This window comes from Belonocnema kinseyi, chromosome 9 (genome assembly GCF_010883055.1).
Source record: "Belonocnema kinseyi isolate 2016_QV_RU_SX_M_011 chromosome 9, B_treatae_v1, whole genome shotgun sequence".
In the NCBI taxonomy this organism is placed as follows: domain Eukaryota; kingdom Metazoa; phylum Arthropoda; class Insecta; order Hymenoptera; family Cynipidae; genus Belonocnema; species Belonocnema kinseyi.
Genome location: NC_046665.1, coordinates 108,096,437 through 108,115,916, shown reverse-complemented (window position 1 = coordinate 108,115,916; position 19,480 = coordinate 108,096,437). Strand labels below are relative to the sequence as shown.

The window sequence follows — 19,480 nt, the reverse complement described above, 5'->3', positions numbered from 1 at the left end:
AAGCTGAACATCGTGGCAAGATGAATTTAGAATTGTTTTAATAGAATAAGTTCTAATAATAATGCCTAAATAATTAAAGAGTCCTGTAATAAACTCCACTAATAAACTAAATTCCAGATGATATGGTATAATTTGATAGGGTCAATAGCTTCTGCATAAACAGTGGTACCGTCACAGTATTGCAATACTCTTGTTATTTCCGATTTCAATATCTTGGACATCTTTTTACATAGTTAATAATATCCTGTTCCATGTTGTTACATATATAATTAAAAATATCTTTAAGAATAAGCTTTACAGAATTCGGCTCAATGATTACCAGCTACTTGCAACATCGTAATCTTACTTAGGGCCACAAACAATGTTGTATTATAGATTGACATTTCCTTAGAAAATCTAATTTTGGGATGGAGAATCATCTATAAATACTTTTTCAAAACTCTTTGAGATTGCTCTTCTCTCGCCTACAGGAGATTCGTTCATTTCTTCTGTTGTCATACATTCAACCTTGCCACTGTTTATATTTATTTTTACCCGTTTATAGCCATCTCCTTTTGCATATATTGCACGAAAAAAATTATTCTGAAATATTGCAAATACGTCACCATTTGGTGCTGATAAGACAGATTGTGTTTCGGTTGGCATTGGCACAAAGCTGTACCTTCCTCTTAAGTTAATTGGTTTATCAGGAGGAAAAGTGTATCTTCGAATTTCAAATCGCCGATTTGGATTCGTCTTAGGAATGAATCGAATAAATCTCAAGTGTTCAAGTGTATATCCAAGAATCCGTGAAGGAGAATGTCTGGCGGTAGGAGACCTGGATCTGACATGAAGAGAATTCTCGGTTGGAGAAGAACTGTCTGGAAAATGAGGTCTGGCGAGAGAAAGAGATTTTTCAGGTGTTTCATGGCTGGCAGAAGAATAAGAAGTTCCGGAACGAGAAAAATGAGGAATAGGCTCGCCATTAGGTAAGCAGTCGAAGTGTGAACTGAGTTCTACAAGAAAAAGCAAAGTCTTATATTTTTATTATGCATCCTACTCCGACATAGTTTTTGATTTTTTCTTAAACTCGTTTTGTCAATAGGAATCGATAAAATAAGTTATGTTTATCATAAAATATGATGCACAAGTGATAACATATGGTACGAATTTTTTAATACACACATTCTGGATTTCCCTGGTAGATGTAGATTAAATTTCGCACATTATGATTTTCGTATAGTTTAAAAAATATTCTTAAAAATTAAATGTATTATATTATTATATTTACCAATTATATTAAGGAATACCACCAGTGATAAGGATAGAGCAGAATCAATCATTTCTTCTAATCACGGGTGAAATTAATCAATGTATTAATGCAGAATTTGTTACGCGTCGTATCCAAATAATATTCTAGAGCAGAGACGTATATCTTATAGTCGATATTTTTTAGATTACAAGCGTGGAGTTCGTTCTTATCAGATATTCACAATGTACGCTTAATAAATAAGCTTAAGACTGATTAAACAATTTATCTCATCTTTCATGTTTGGCCGCAATCCGTTGCTTGCATCGAATATTTATATAGCGCCTACTAAAACTTGACATATAAAGCTTAAAAAAATACGATACAAATTCTAACCTTAGACTACAAAAAATCTTATACTTTAGGCTTACTTTTTTTTTACAAATTAAACTAATCTTGCAGACAAAAGTTTTCTATCACTACTGTTTAAAAATTCATTTAAGTTAGGTTATTTCTTCATGCAAAAGATCCCTTCATTTCATTAGAGGTCATATATTTAATTTTTCGCTACAAATATTTATTTGTCCGTTTTTGCAAGCCAGTTCTCATTCCATTTATTGCGAAAAGTTTGTCATCTTCGTAACTAGAATTGCCGATTCGGATTCGTGTTGGAACGAACCATACAAATTAAAATTGTTCAAGTTCAAATCCAAGTTAGCATAAAAAAGAATTCCTGGCAGGGCAAGACCTTGACCTGACATGAGGAATAAGAAGGTTCAGGTCTTCTCTTGCCAGGCATTCTTTTTTACACGCACTTTAAACCTGCAGTATAATATTGTTCAGAATCCGATTTTAGAATTTATATTAGTTTTTAAAGCTTTAAATGGAACGTTTTAATATAAACCATACAAACATTCCGTGTAAACAACGGATTTCTAACTTTCTCTGAGCTGATACAAATTAAGTAATAATTTAATCTCAATTTACTCTGGGGGAATCCAAAACGTGCGGGTTGAAAAAAATTCTTACCGTGTGTTACCACGTGTTTGAAAATCAGTTTTCGTAAATTCAACTTTTTAACATATCACTTTATGGGAAATTTTAAGGCGCATCTTTTATCTTTTGGTGAAGAAGTTGTGTCTTTTACCGTTTCCCTATAAAACGAAAAATAACTTAATTTGTGAGACCCGCAAATTTACTAAATATTTTTATTTCAAATCACTTCGAAAGGCTAATTTTTTATTTTTTAAGGTGAAAATTTGAGAACTTGTGCTTTAAACTGTTTTTAAGATAATGTGGAATTGGAAGTGTATTGGTTTTGTTCACTAAAAAAGTTTTACATATTTTTTTTAAATCAGTATCGTTACGTCGTTGGGCCCCTGGACTTAGAAAATACGTGTGTTTTATATTTTTTTCGGAACTTGAACCTAAGAAGTTTGAAAAAAATATTGTTTGTTTTATGCATAATAGTAATCGCTTTAAAAATTTGACAACCCTCAAACCCATGTATTTTTATACAATGAGTATATATTTTTTGAGGAAAAAATTTTAATTAAACTTTTAGTTATACTTTAACATCACAAATAAAATTGGAGTATGAATAAAATATAAATTAGAAATTTTTCCTCTATCAATTTATTCTAATTCCAAAATTGAGTCACTAGAGTTACGATATAACTGATGAACTCCAGTTACGGTATTTACTGTTTAAATTAGTAAACTTCTGAAAATAACTAATTCATTAATTAAAATGAAGTTTATGGAATAAATTAGTAAAATTTTTACTAATCTCTCTACCGCTAGACCTCATTTCCAGACAGGTATTCTCCTGCCAAGACTTCACCTCCTGTCGAGACTTCTCGTACCAGGTCTAGGTCTCCTTATGCCAGACATTCTATTTTGCTAAAAATGATTCTTTTTAAGATTTGCCTGTTCTGCTACAAAATGAAATTGTCCGTGAAAAAACCTTTTTTGATATTAGTTATATTACAAATCTTTCGTTACAATAAAAAATTGCATGTTTCAAGACATAATTAATATTCTTTAGAGGTGGTTGCCTCTTCAGTGGTGAAATATTATTTACTTTCTTTTATCAGTTTTAATGGCTAGTAAGTATACATTGTGATGATGTGATCTGGACGAGCCTGAAGCACAGAAACTAAAAGATATCGACTACAGAGTATACGTGTAATATATTTTAATATAGTATCTAAATACTCGTCAGATAAATTGTTTAAAAAATTTTTCACTAATCCATTAACTATTTTTTCCAGCAATCAAACAAGATAATGATTGTTTCTACTCTTTTCTTATCATTGGCGGTTTTCCTTAGTTCTATTGGTAAATATAGTTACATAATATATCTATATTTGAAGTACATGTTTTCAGCTATATGAAAATGAATGTGTGAACTTTAATCTACATTATATCTTATTGATACTTTTTCAAACTTTATCTATGTTTGTGAACAATAATAAAACTAATCTAAATATTATTCTTGAGAAATTCAGAATGTTTGTGTTAGAAAAATTCGAACCATATGTTACGACTTGCACATATGGTACAATTCTAAGGGTTCATACATAATCACGTAAGATGATTTGGGCGGGTGAAGGAAAAAGGTCTAACTTAATTTAAATTTATAAACATAAATAAATTCACATACATCATACCTTAAAAGAAAAGTCTAGCGAAAATTTTATCTAGTCAGAGAATTTGTAGTATATTCAAAAGAATCCTAAGCTGATTCCAACAAGTTCAAAAATTATTCATATGCAAAATATTCTTGAATAGAAAATTAAGTCACACGTCCATTGAGTACCGAAACTCATTTTGTACAATATTTCGGGTGTTGTGGTGCCTACACGGAGAGAAGTTAGGTGAAACCGTCGCGCTAGCGCTCGGAAAGTTGCTGCACGTCGGTTTCGTGTGGCATCTGCTCCAGATTCGAAACACTGGTTACCCCAAACTTGCGAAGATTAGTCGATCTGAAAATTGGGTGCTATGTTTTCCTAAACGGCCCAAGCGCATAACTGTGCCCCACGTGCCGCGAGGGTTGCACGGCTCAATTATAATGTTGGTTAAACGGTTAAATCTGTTCAGGGTAATAATCCTCCCGAATAAGTGGAGCCATTCTCCTAAACAGAAATGGAGCTGTCCACTGTGTGATTGGCGCGACAATTGTACGTGTCGGGTGAGCGGCTCTACCAAATTTTTCTCCGTGTAGGTACTTTTGTTCCTGGAAAAGCGGTTGGGATTTGATTTGATGATGAATGTGACGACCTCTTTTTGCCCTTCTGTATATATTCCTGCAATTCCTGTTGATGATACGAGTTTAGGTACTTCTGTCTCCGAAAAAGAAAAATATACTGGTAGAGGAAATTAAAATGAGACAAAAAGTGCAGAAAGAGAACACATCAGAAAAATTTAATTCTTTGCTTCTTGTTGCAGAGCTAAGTTCACAATTTGACTGTTTACCTAATGGGGCCCCCATTCCCTATGCTCCTCGTACCAGAACTTCTTATTTTCTTGCCAGTCATAAATCTTCTGAAAGGTCTCTTTCTACCCCTAGATCTCATTTCCCCGACAGGTCTTCTCCTTCTGCCGAGACTTCTCCTCCTGCCGAGACTTCTTACCGTGCCAGGACTAGGTCTCCTCCTGCCAGATATTCTTCTTTGAGGGCATTTGGATATACATTTGAACGCTTTAAATTTATTCGACTTATTCCCAAGATAAATCGAAACCAGCAATTCGAAATTCGAATGTACACTTTTCCTCCTGATAAACTAATTAATGTGAGAGTAAGATATAGATTAAAGCCTATGCCAACTGAAGAACAAACTGTATTAACAACGTCTAATGGTGACGTCTTTGCAATGGTGGATAATAATTCACTTCGTGGAATATATGCGCGAGGAGCTGGCTATCAACGGGCAAAAATAAACATGCAGAGCGGCAAGGTCGAAGACATGACACAAGAAGAAATCAGTGAATGTCCCGTGGGTGTCAAACTGCCGATATTAAGGAATTTTATATTCCAAGTTGTAGATGAAACAGATTGTACCAATGTGTAAGAAAATTTTAAAATATAATACAATATTTTCTGTAATCTCAAGTAGGATCACCATGTTACATGTGACTGCTAACGGACGAGCAGAATTTTACAATATTCAGGGTGATGATGAAAAAACTGAATATTTGGTTTTTATTCGAGACTCTTCTTCAAGCAACTAAATAAAGATCTATTTTTGTATTTAAAATAAATAAAAATAACTTATTCCTAAAGTCACTTTCAATTATGTTACCTCATATACAATTAATAAAGACAAAGAAAAATTGTGTGTTAATTATTTCGAAGTAGATTAAGGGGAGGTCCTACTGTAAATCACCATAAAATTCTTTTTCAATCCAATATAGCGGCGGTACAGGCGCTTACGTAAGAGCTCTTTTTTTGTCCTACATAATCACGTTTTTTCTTCAAATCGGAAAAAAACATTCAGTAATTTGTTAAGAAACTCTTCTGCAGTCCAAGTGAACTTAAAAAAATTGTATTTCTTTTAAAAAAAATTATGTTTTATTTAGAAAAATCGACTCCATTTTTTCAGTCCCTTTATTTAAAAAAAAGGGTTTTAAACCATTTTTTTCGTATTTTGGTCTACTTAGTGTAAAATATTATAAATATAGTCTACACAGAATTTCAACTTAATAAGTTAATTATGTTTGAAGTTATGATGTGGGCCATTTTGGAAAATGAGGTTTTGAGAAAAACGCGTTTAAAGTTTACAAAACCAATATTCATCAGCTTATATCTGCGTAAGTATAAACTGTGTTACTTGAACTCAAAAAGATTATCAAATTTTTTTGAATAATTTCTTTTGTTGAGATGCATACTTTTCTTTTGATTAGTGAACATTTTGAGTTTAATTCAAAAATCACATTTTGCCGTCCAATCGTAAAACATAACTTTAAAAATAAACTATTTAAATTTGAGAAAAAACAACACCAAATGAAATATCATTTTTAATTTTTAAAAAAATCATTTTTAATTATAAAAACGAGAAAACGAATATACTTTTCTCTCAGTATGAATGCAAATTATGAAAGTTCAGCATGTGTTCGTTAAAGTCGAAGGAGCTTTAACAAAAGAGAATTAACAATCATCAATTTGCAAATTATCAAGCATATTCTTCCTGCTTTTATTTTCTATTTTACATAACAGACACTGAGAAATTATACTTCAAAGCAGATAAGATTTCAATACTAGTCTAGGTCATGGTGTTCGAAAGATTTTTACATCCCATCTGAGTAGATATTAGATTCATAAGTATGTGCAAAATCGATATTTCAGCCAAAAATAGAACAACCACAATTGCAATTTAACAAATTAATTTCTTGACAAACTAATTTTGGAGAAACTGGTCAAATTTTCAACTAAAGCGATGAATTTTTTACCAAAATTAACGAATAAAGAAAACATGAATGTTGAACTGCAAAAGAGAGATTTTCAACCAAACAATTAAATCGTAAATACAAGAATAATTAAAATAATTAAATCTTAAATAACTACATTTTTAAACTAACAAAAAACACAAATTCACCATTAAAAATAGAATAGTTGAATTTTTCTTTAAAAAAATTAATTTTGAACAAAAAAGGAACGAATTTTCAACAAAATAGCTCAATTTTTAACCACACGATTTTTAACTAACATTAAGAATCGTCAATCAGAAAAATGAATTTTCCTCAAATTAATTCGACTTCCTCCGAAGAAGAATTTTTAATAAATTAGTTGAATTTTCATTTACAGCAACAACAAAAAAACACTATTTTAATAAAATATGTGAAAGTTATTTGGAATATATATGTAAAATACTTCGTATTACCTGATTTACTAGTGTAGTTCCATGGAATACCATTCCATGGAATAAGTGATTTTTTTTAAAAACTAGGGAATTACTCCAAAATACTGTAATTGCTCCCAATATTTTGACGAATTAAAGTGGATTAATCTATAAAAGTTCAGATTACTATTGATTCACTCTAGATTGCAAGTGTGGTACTCCAAATTACAAGTGGATTAGTCCTAATTACAAGTCAATTACTATTTATTAAGTTATAATACAAGCGTAATTCTACAGAATACTACAATTGCTCTGGATTACTTCAAAATAATATCGATAACTCAAAAGTACTTGGATTACGCCGGATTACAAGGAGATTACTTCGAAATACTAACGCGACTCTTAATTACTTTAATTATTCCGTTTTTTTGCTTTTGCTTTGTTGTTGTTGTACTAGAATGGGGAATCTTGCATAAGACACTTATACTAGCAATCGTCTACTTAAGTAGGCTGAAACCCTCCCTTTCCAGCCAATCCATGTTCCTGGAACCGCTTTCGCATTACTTCAAGAACATTGGGATTAGACAACCTCTAAAGATATTCCGTCCGGGCCAGGGGCTTTTCCGCTTTTCGAACTTAGGAACTCCTCATTCAGTTCCTCAACTGAGAACCAGGGTGCCTCGGCTGTGCTGTTCTCGTCGATGATGGTTCGTTCCGGATGGAATTTAGCAAGACTAAATTTCTCTTTAGCTAGTTTGTATTTAGCGTTTCCCCCCTCAATGTTCAGACTTTTTCTTCCTGCTCTTTGGAACTTGCGCCGGAGACTTAGGCATTCGATTCGCAGTTCGCCTATTTCCTGTGATCACCAGGACACAGGGTCCCTGTTTGTTGAAGCTGAACGCTTTGGCATGGAGATGTTGGAGACAAACTCTATCAATCTCATCGCTTTATTGACTAAGGCTTTTTCTGCTGAATTGGAAGTGGCTGAAGGTGCGTGCTCTTTAAGTAATCGGCTACATTTTTTAGCAATCTATTCTGTAAGAGTTGCTGTATTCAGCTTATTTATATGCTATCCCTTCCTCCTTTCTCCCGTGATTTAATTAATTTTATTTTCTACAAGGTGGCCTATCTTGAACTCAATGTACTATCCTTCTCATGCCTATGCTTCTGCAGGTTGTTAAGTTTCTGGTGTTTAGTACTCCGAGAGCGAAGCCGGCTGCCATTTCAGCTAGCTCTTTTCAAACTTAACTACCTTCTTCCGGAAAATGGCTATTCCTCTATTTGAAGAGAGGTCCCATGTCACTAATGTGTTGCCCCGCTAATAATCTAGACGTAGCCATCTCCTTCACCCCGGTTATTTACCAGCGTTTTCTCCAGGTTTCTTAACCAGATAGTAGCTCTGTCTGTAAATAAGTTTTTCATTTTTAGGTTTGCGTATTGCTGTCTCATCATCACTACGTAGGGTTTTTTATCTGTGCCATGTGAATGAGCAATTCCTGCGCCAGTTGGCATCGGCCGAGATTTTCTTAGATGAAGGTGGTCGTTATCTTATGTTTCCACCAGCTCGCTTAGTCTCCCTAAATCATTCGCACTTGTAGGAGCCAGGGATATGGTCACCAGGGACTTTGTCTGCCCTGTTTGAGCACAGGATACATTTTGGGTTTTCTGAGCAGTGAGGCGCTTTGTGGACGCCTTGACGACACTTCCAGCATAGGTTTCCGCGGTCGAGTTCCCTACATACTTGTGACATGTTTCGAAAGCCGTGACATCGAAAACATCGTTCCACTTTAGTCTCAATCCGAACGCGGAAATTTACCCATCTAATTTTAATCTAGTAGGCGTCATCAAGTTCCTTAGTCGCTATTTGCTCACCTCAGCGTAGGCTTTAAGGCTTTATCAGTATCCCTACTTCGTGAGGTTTATTTTCGGGATTCTGCCCAATCGTCATCAAACAAGGTTTTAAAAGCTACATTAATGTCCTCCTCTTGGGTATCCACGTCGAGATCCAGTATCTTAATCTGGCTTTTCAGCCTAAGTTGTCTGAACCTCTCCAGCTCTCTCATTCTCTACCGCTTGATTCAAAGCTTCACCAAATAGAATATAGCCGCAGAAAATACAAAATAGTCTGTTAACGTCAGACGCCCCCATCTTCAGCAGGACATCGGCGTGCCTTGTTTTCCTCATAGCCTTGATAATGACTTATGAGTCCTCTAGTTTTACCTTAGATTGAATGGTCCACACAACCTCTGCGTAGTTACAACCTTTCGCTGTTTTTATAAAGACCGAATTAGAGCGGGTTTTCTTACGCTTGTTTCTAGTCCTTAAATTTCCTGGGCTTTGAGCGTCGATTACCTTCCGCGTCTTCTGCTTTCGCCTTTAGACTTTAGTCCAGGATTGATCAATCTCGGAGACTAATCTCCGCTGGTCTGGAAACTTCTTCTGCAATCGTACTTTTTAGGCTCCTTTTTTGTTGATGATGTTTCCAAAGGGATAAGCAGAAGTTTCTCGACCTCTGCTGCTGTCTGACGTCTCTTAGGATCATCCTTCTTTTATCTAGTGGGAGAAGATTATTTTCCTCCTCTTCTCGCATTTTGCAGCTTAGCCGAAGTTCAGTAATCCCCATCTTGTTTAGTACTGCAATTATCCTTTGTTCTGCTTCTGGAAAAAGTTTCCTCAGTTTAGATGGAAGCATCTCCCACATTCGACGGTTTGCTCTTTCCCTCTGAGAGTCTTTTGTTATCGCCGTTTTTTGTATATTCGTGTCCATCATTTTTTTCTCTACGATTCTTTCCATATTGTTCAAATTTACCATAAACGTTTGTCCATCGCTTCCTGCGTGGAGGGGTGGGTCAAAAAAGCTAGGAACGGGTATACCCTCGGAGCGAAGTCCTACCCCCGTTCCCTGAGGCCCAGCCTTCGTTTAACCAGTCCTGAATCACAAGTGAATCACTATTTATTACTTTATTTTACACGTAGATTACTCTGGAATACTGTGAATACTTCAAAGTACTTAAATTAATTCACGTTAATAATGCATTACTCCGGAATATTAGAAGTACAGTGAAACCTCGATAATTCGAAGTGCTCCGGGACCGAGAAAAATTTCGTATTATCGAAAATTCTAATTGTCGAACATAAGAGTTTAAACGCACATAATTCGTTTATACGTTTATTATATGTCCTAGATAACATATCATGAATTTCCCTTTAAAGATATTCGATGCGGGCAGTGTGAAAATGTTTTTCAGTTAATATTATAATGCCAAAAAAGTAATAATCAAACGTGAAAATTTAGACAAGCTCAGAAGAATCAGGGATTGGGAGAATTTGGTAATATGCAATTATGTGAATGTCACTTATGGAGAAGTTTGAAATTAACAATGAGTTATCCAACGTAAAAATAATTTGTTGACCCTAAAAAGGGCCGGTTGGTATTTTTAAAATAGCAGATTATATAATAAAGTCAGTTATTTTTTTCTGTTTGATGCAACTCTTTCTCTGGCAGAAGTTTTCAACCATGCCTAAAGCAGCAAAGATTGTGTACGGCACATCACATTGTTCAGAAAGAAACCTGCGAGCAATTGCTAAACCAACTTCAGCATCTCTCAATTGTGTTGTTGGTGCCACATCCTGATCCTCGGCATCATTCTCGTCATCAGATTTTAAAGGTTCTTGTGCCTTTATGCTATACAATATCTCAGTATCATGAAGACAATGAAGTCTTCAAAAGTTACTTCTGTAAAGCCCAACATTCTTTGTAGATCATCCGACTCTTCAGAAGTACTATCCGATAAAGTTTCGTCTTGTTCTTGTGTTGCAAGATTTTCCACGTCAGTTTTCACGAAGCCAGCCTTCCGAAAGCAATTCGCTATTGTATCACTAGTAACATCACCCCAAGCTTTGTTCAAGTCGAAAATAACAGCCAATAAATTCAAATCAGTCAACCCCATTTTCTCATCCGAATCCTTGAGCAATCTTATTATAATTCTCCGCCGGTAATTCGCTTTAAGGTTCATAATGATTTCTTGATCCATTGGTTGCTATTTGGCAGTTAAATTTAATGGTAAGTGAACCACCTTCATGGCTTTCAAAGTTTGAATTAAGACTTTCGGATGAGCCGGACAATTATCCAAAAGTAGGAGAACTTTCCGATTTTTTCTTTGAAACTTGTGATCAGTTTTATAAAGCCAGTCTTCATATACTGAACTAGTCATCCAAGCTTTTTTATTGTTCTCGTAAAGCACTGGTAAAGACTTGACTCCATTGAAACAACGTGGATTCTTAGATTTGCCTATTACCAGCAACTCTAGTTTTTCTTTACCAGACATATTAGCGCAGACCATGACAGTAACACGATCTTTGCTTTTTTTACTACCATGACAAGTGTCGCCCTTAAATGCCAGAGTTTTATCTGGTAAACATTTGAAAAAAAGACCTGTTTCATCTGCATTGAAGATATCCTCTATTGAATAAACTTCTAACAAGCTAGACAAAATATCGGTGAGAAACTTTTTGCAGTCTTCTTCCGAAACAGAAGCACTTTCGCCATTTAATGCCCTACAGATTATTCCATTCCTATTCTTAAACCTTTCTAACCACCCAGAGCTAGCTTTCAAGTCTTTGCATCCTAAGTGAGCTGCAAAAAATTCAGCTTTTTCAGCACTATAAGACCAGATAAGGGAATATTCTGGTTCCAAGCATATTTCATCCATTCCACCATCGATATTTCCAACAATGAAAAATGAGGTGTCTTCATGCGTTTCCGATCCGGTTGGAAACAAGAATTATCACCAGCAGCCAAAATCTTCTCCTTGTTCTTGATGATAGAAGTCAGAGAGTTGGCGGGAATCTTGAAATCTGCAGCAATGTCCTTCTTCCTTTTAACTCCTTTCTCGACACATCGAATGTGTTTTACTTTCTCACTCAATGATAATGCTGTATACTTGATCTTCTCCATACCCTCGAAATTGTTAAGGTCTGAGTCCTATCAACATTGAACTACACAAGCACACAATCTTTATTTATATTAGCAGCCCCACCCTTGTCACACACGCCAACTCCCACCACTCACAACGGACCAATCACATGCAACCGCATAAGTAATTTTCTTCGAATTATCGAGAAATTCGAATTATCGAACTTCGAATTATCGAGAACTATTAACATGGGAAACATCAGATTTCAGCAGGGGCCAAAAAAAAGTTCGAATTATCGAAAATTCGAATAATCGAAAATTCGAATTATAGAGGTTCGAATTATCGAGGTTTCACTGTACTCTGAATCAGAAATCGATTACTATTTCAATCCTTGACAAAAAGCCCAAACGACAAAGCGCCCGCCCAATAAGAGTCACGCTCCTTGAAAAAGGCCCGCGAATCAGAGAGCGACTCGCTTCTTCGCGATGGATGTAGGTATGCTGGAATTACTATGGAATGCTAAAATTATTCCGAATTCCTTAAATTACTTTAAACTAAAAATAAATTACACTTTATTATTTAATTATAAAAGTAAATTATTTCACAATACTGCGATTACTCTTAATAACTTTGATTGCTCCTAATCGAAAGTGAGTTAATTTGGAATAATGGAGTGATTACAAGTGGACTACTCTGAAATACTACGATTACTCCTAGTTACTTGAAATACTCTGCATTACAAATGAATTACTTAGGGTTACTTAAGAGTACAAGAAGATCACTCCGAAATACTATTATTACTCTTTATTACTTCAATTACCCCGCATTAAATTACTCCTAATCACAAGTGCATTTGTCTGGATTAGTTTTAATTATAAGTGGATTACTCCTAATTATATATCGGATTATGAGTGGATTACTTCAAAATACTATGATTATTCCGATTTACTTAAATTACACCGCATTAAAAATGGATTACCCTGGAAAACTGGAATTAATCCGAATCACAAGTAAATAAATATTTATTACTTCTTATTACAAGTGGATTACTCTGGAATCCTAGAATTACTTAAAAATATGAATTACTCCAGAATAATTCAATTACTTTAAATTACATAAATTACTTCAAATTGAAAGTAGATTACACTTCATTTCTTCAGATTACCAGTAGATTACTCTGAAATACTACGATAACTACTAGTTGATTAAAATACTTTTCATTGCAGATTTAGTACTCAGGGTCATTGGAGATTATAATTGAATCATTTCGAAATATTATGATTACTCCGAATTACTTAAATTACTCCGCATTAAATTACTCCTAATCACAAGTGCATTTCTCTGGTTTAATTTTTAATATAAGTGGATTACTCTGAAATATATACCGGATTATGAGTGGATTACTTCAAAACACTATAATTATTCCGACTTACCAAGATATTTTAATTTTCACCAAAAAGAAACAAATTTTTGACTTAAAATAGAATAGTTACATTTTGAATTTAATAGTGTTGCACCAGGAAAGACAAATATTCACAAAAAACATTAGAATCCTTTTTAGACATTTTCCCAATAAATAAGATTAATTTTTTAACCAAAAACAACAATTTTTTTTTTTAACAAAATGCATGAATTTTTGATCTAAACCGAGAATGAAAAAAATATATATCCACTAATTTGGTGAGTTGTCAAACCAAAACGACGATTTTACCACAAAACAGATATACATTTTGCTTTTTAAACAAAAAATATGAATTTTTAAGAAAAAAGTTACTTTGCAACGAAAATTTGATTTCCAAGAGAAAAGGCGAATTTTCCGAGAAAACCATTTAATTTACAACCCTAAAATATTAATTTTTTGAGAATAAATCAAATATTAAACCAAACATTTTAATTATAAACCAAATATTTGAATTCTCCACTAAATTGTTAAATTTTGAACTCAGAAGAAAATAATATTGTACACAATTTTCGATCATGAAGTTGTTAGCCATAAAGTAAACTTGACACGAAATTTTTAATTTTCAAACAATTATTTTAATTTTTAGGAAAGAATATATATTTTTTACAAAAGCTTTTGATTTTCAACTCAAAAATATGAATTTTCAAGTAAAAGTTACTTTGTATCAAATTAGTTGAATTTTTTACCCCAAAATTAAATTTTTAAGCAAAAAGTTCATTTTAAACAAAAAATTCGAATTTTCAAGAAATAAGACGAATTTTTTGAGAGGACAATTTAATTTTTAAGTCATATATCTGAATTTTTTACCATATATATATACAATTTCACAGTAAAAATTTTAATTTGAAACCAAATTTTTAAATTTCTGTTTATTTTAGTCAAAAGAACGATTTTTGTATAAAACACTTTAATTTGCAACCCAAAAATATTAATTTTTTAACAATGAAGTAAATATTAAATCGAAATTTTTAATTTTTGACTAAATATTTAAATCGTCTAACAAATTATTGAATTTTCAAAACGGAATAAAATAATATTGATTAATATTTTTTACTATGAAGTTTTTAGCCACAAAGTAAAATTTCCACGAAATTTTGAATTTTTAAACATTTGATTTTTTAAGAAAAAAATTTGTTTTTCTTCACAAAACCGGTTAATTTTTACCCCCAAAATTTTAATTTTTAAGAAAAAATTAATTTTTAAGAAATGAGGTGCATTTTCTACTAAAATGGTTTAAATTTCAACAAAAAACTTGAATTTTCTAACCTAAAAATTACGGTTTTAAGCAAAGGGTTCATTTAAACAAAAAAAAAAATCAATTTTCAAGAAATGAGACGAATTTTATGACGGAAAAGTTTTATTTTTAAACCCAACAATCTCCATTTTTAACTATAAATTAAATTTCACACAAACTATTTTAATTTGAAACCAAAGATTTAAATTTTGCACCAAAATTTTAAATTTTGAGGTCAAAAGGTAATAATATGCATTTTATGTTCACTCTACTACATTTTATTCATAAAATAAAATAAAAATAAAAATTATCAACAAAGAATAACGTAAATTTTCAGTACCGCGGAAGTCTCAGAAATAAAATAATTTTCGATGAAAATTAATTTTACTGATAAATGAAAAAATTGTGTCAAAAACAAAAAATCGCACGCGTCTTTGCTTTCTATTAATATAAAAAAAATTGTTTTTACAATTTCAATTCTTTTACAAATTCTTTTCACAAATTTTGTGAACAAATTAGCAAAAAGTCTTATTATCAGTTAAAAAAATTCTTTTTGCTAAAAGTGCTTCAAATTAATGTAGAGATGATATTTAATTCTAAAAATAATCGAAAACTTTATAATGGCCATTGTTACAAACAATTTTTTGGCAAAATATTATAATTTTAGATTTTTTCAAATTTTAATTTTCTTCAATTGCCAGAAACACTGCAGGTATTATTTCAAATAATAAATATATATTAATATTTTATAGAATATAAAAATTAAATTTTTTAGAAACAACTTATATAAACAAATTCAAATTTTTGGTTCTTTTGCATAGAAATTGTTTTTGCGCTGTAAATGTTTTAAGCTGTTGGACGGATGACTACTAGCCACACAAATTTCTAAGAAGTTTACAACAAACATTGTTATAAATAATTCTAGTTAAAAAATATTCAAATTTATGGTTTTATCCAATTTTAATCTTGTTTGATTGCTTGAATGGCCACGGATATTTCTAAAAAATGTATCACTGATAATATTTAGTAAAATATAACAACTTAAGTGTTTATAAACAATTCAGATAATTGAGAATGTTTATAAGTAATCAGATTGTTACATTTTACTAAATATTATTTTTTTAAATATTTTCGCCCATTCTGGCTATCAAAGAAAATGTAAATTGGATAAAACCTCAAGGTTAAGAATTTTATCACAAGAATTGTTAATAAGAGTGCTTATTGTTAACTTTTCTATTATTGTTATGACTATCAGTCATTCGTCTGGTAGCTTAAAACATTTCCAGTGCAAAAACAAATTTTTCTGCAAAAGTGCAAAAATTTTGAATTTGTTTATCTAATTTATTTATAAAAATGTAATGCTTATATTTTTTGAAAATTAGATTAAACATTTAATTTTTTAACGAATACCTGAAGTCGTTCTGGAGATTGAAGGAAGTTATAATTTCAAAAAATCTCAAATTTTAATATTTAGTCACAAGAATTGTTTATAACAATGGTTATTTTCAACTTTTCAATTAATTTTGTTACCAAATGTCATGCCTAAATTAATATGAAGCAGTTTTAACAAACAGAAATTTTCTTTACTGATAATAAGCCTATTTGTCAATTTTTCATCAAATTTGTTTATAACAAATAAATAGAACAATAAACAAATTATTTGTATTTTATGAGTACCTAAACATTTATTTAAGGCAATATAAAGTTTTTCTGATCATTCATTAAAGCGTAAAAAATTATTATGCACAAAATTTCAGTTTTTCCATGCTTTGAGTGGAAAAATTATTAATGAAGAATAGAGGAGACAAAAGTTCGGAGCGTCAAGCTCTTTGGAATTTAATGAACTTGAATTTGAAAAAATTTAAATTCTTTGTCGATTTTCAATGTTTTTCAATTGAGCAATAAATTATCTAAAAATCTGTGAAGGCCGATTTTCGAGTTTTTATTTGTTTAAATATTTATAGAGCTGCAAATAGCGAAAAAATGTTAATTAACATTTTTTTCAAATCTCTTTAAATATTATTTTCAATGGCATCAGGACTCAGGTTTAATGCAAAAGGGTCGGTGGAAGAAAAAAAATCATCAATATGTGAAGTTATTTGTTCTAACAAATATTTACAACAAATAGCCAGTATAATGGACTAATTTCTTGTGAAGTATATTTATGCATCGGCATCGCTCGATTAGAGAAATAAGGTTAAATTTGTTCAGGAAAATGTAGTATTCAATATAATTTGTTAAATTTATTAATAATTATTATAAAAAGATGCATTATTTCAACAGTTTTAGGCCGAAACGAACCGAATTTTCTTTGAATATCATGGCCAATGATGCTCATTGATATTTTTCGACTCAAAACATCATTCAATATTTTTATGAACGAATTATGCCTTTGTTTATAATAATTGTTGACAAATTTAATAAATTATATCAGATGATAAAAATACATCAATGTGCTTAACAAGCAATGCGAATCCCAAGGAAATCGGAAGAAAATTCGGTTCATTTTTGCCTAAAACTGTTCAAACCATGCATTTGTTAATAATAATTGTTAATAGATTCAACAAATTACATCGGGTACCACATTCTCATTATCACATTGCACCTCGTTGCTCTAAACGAGCGACTTGGATGCATAAATATACTTCACAAAAACGTAAGCCTTCATACTGTCTATTTGTTGCAAATATTTATTTATAACAAATAACTTGAAACATCAGAAAAAAATTTCTCCTACTAACACTTTTGCATCAAACCTGAGGTCTGATGCCACTGACAAAATCTTCCACAAAGAATTAAAAAAAATTGTAATAAACATTTTTTTTCGGTTTTCGCAGCTTTATAAAAATTTAAACAAAAGAAAGTTCGAAAATCGGCCTCGACAGATTTCTTGAAAATTTAATGCTGAATTTAAAAAAAAATTAAAAATCGATGAGGAATTGTGAGCTAGAGGTTATTTGAACATCATTTTTCCATTTTGCCCCACTGTGGGGCGCTTCGCTCATGGAGCATAGCTGAGCACACCTAGACATAGTTGAGCATAGGTTATTGCTTAAGCTCGGGAAAAAATGTGCTATCGAAGAAACGTCTAAAGAAATCGTATCGTACGATTAGAGGTTTTACTTGCTGCTTGCCCACTACCGAATCCGGGTCATTGCGGTGTACCCACACACACACATATGCATGATAGTGTATGTGTATATGTGTAGTGGTCCAGCAATTGCCAAGTCAGCCTCGCTCAACAATATACAATAAAACAATGGCGATACACCACACTCGTTGATTTGTTACAATATTTACAAATACCATGCACCTACCTATCAAGGTAGGCGGATCGCAACACTAGAATTACTTCGTGTAACACTGATTGGATCCAGCGGCATGGCGCCAAGGTCGATCATGATCTGCACCGTTCAATATTAATAAATAAATCCATCGAACATGCTTTTTACAAAATTTAAGAAATTTAAATTAGAATTAATCTCAAATTAAAAATCCTATTAAACGTCCAATAATAAAATTTATGCAAACTCTTGTAAAAAAAAAAACAAGAAACTAACGACCAAATTTGGATCACAATGCACAACAACGAAAAAAATATTCTTAAGCGCGCGACGCCTCGCGCAAAGTTTGAGCGCGCCCAGGGCGCGCAGGTACGCTCTCGCGCTTCGAGCTTCTTTTCGTTCGTTTAATGCATAGACTTTAACTAAATTTTTTCAAACATCGTAAATACTATAAATTAAATTATTGATATTTCTTAAAATATTAAAAAAAAATGTTTTCCTTTTTTTTGAAAATTTTCAAAATGTTTGAAAGCATATAACTTTTTGAAGTTTTATCGAATTTAAAAATGTCATCAGGATAATTTGCGAGTCTTTTTGAAGCGTACCAGTAAATTTGACAAGAATTTCTAAAACTCGTAAACGATTTTTATTCAAATGAGCTGAAACTTTTTGAATTTTTGTCTGATCGAAAAATTGAACTGCCATAGCTTGTAAATATTTTTGATATGTTATGATGAACTTAAATGAAATTTCCTAATCTTTTAGAAAAATATTTATTTTTTATTTTTTTAAACATTTTCAAAATTTTCAAAAGTATACAACTTTTCTAATTTTCACTGAAATTGAATATTTTATTTGGACAACTTGCAAGTATTTTACCCATCTATAAGAAACTTTGAAAAAAATTTTTAAATTTGAAAAAAAATTCAAATTTTGAAAATGCTCTAATTTTTTTAATTTTGGTTGAAAGTATTTGATTAACAAACTCAACCTTTATTTTGGGAACCTTAAGAAGTATATCAAAGGCTGACTTGATTAGACAAATCCTTCAAAAGTCAGCGTTGCTACGACATTCAGGTAACCATACATACAGACATACAGGCACACATACAGAGAGACAGATGCCTATAAAATTGTATGATTTTTGGATTCTGTGAGTGCCAAAACGTAGAAATCCGTTAAAAATAATTGTTTTATCTTTGAAATTTTCCAATTTTTGAAAATTTTAAAATTTTTGAAAAGTATATAACTTTTCTAATTTTGATCAAAATTAAAAATTTTATTTGGCTAATTTGCAATTCTTCTACCCATCTATAAGAAACTTTGACAACAATTTCTATAATTTAAAAAAAAAATTATTTTTAAATGCTCTAATTTCTTTTATTGTGGGCTAATCGAAAAATTCAGCTAGAAAAGTTTTGAAATATATTTGGTATCTAGTGGAAATTTTCAATGAAATTTTTGGATCCATGAACAAAATAATTTTTTCTATTTTTAGGAAATTTTCAAATTTTCT

At 31.7% G+C, this 19,480-nt stretch overlaps 1 protein-coding gene across 1 annotated transcript; it reads right to left on the bottom strand.

Moving 5' to 3' along the window:
* Positions 1-11,108: 11,108 nt before the first annotated feature.
* LOC117180680 (tigger transposable element-derived protein 4-like) lies at positions 11,109-12,025 on the bottom strand. The gene is made up of 2 exons (XM_033373169.1): positions 11,802-12,025; positions 11,109-11,730 (listed from the first exon to the last, which is right to left on the bottom strand). The coding sequence occupies exons 1-2, from the start codon at positions 12,023-12,025 to the stop codon at positions 11,109-11,111; spliced, it is 846 nt and encodes a 281-aa protein (XP_033229060.1).
* Between the last annotated feature and the right edge of the window lie 7,455 nt (positions 12,026-19,480).

What these genes read in the sequence shown, in the direction of transcription:
- LOC117180680 (XM_033373169.1), bottom strand. Translation starts at nt 12,025, where the DNA reads ATGGAGAAGATCAAGTATACAGCATTATCATTGAGTGAGAAAGTAAAA. An exon ending in AAGACACCTCATTTTTCATT is followed by an intron (nt 11,731 to 11,801) that starts GTTGGAAATATC and finishes CTGGTCTTATAG; the next exon opens with TGCTGAAAAAGCTGAATTTT.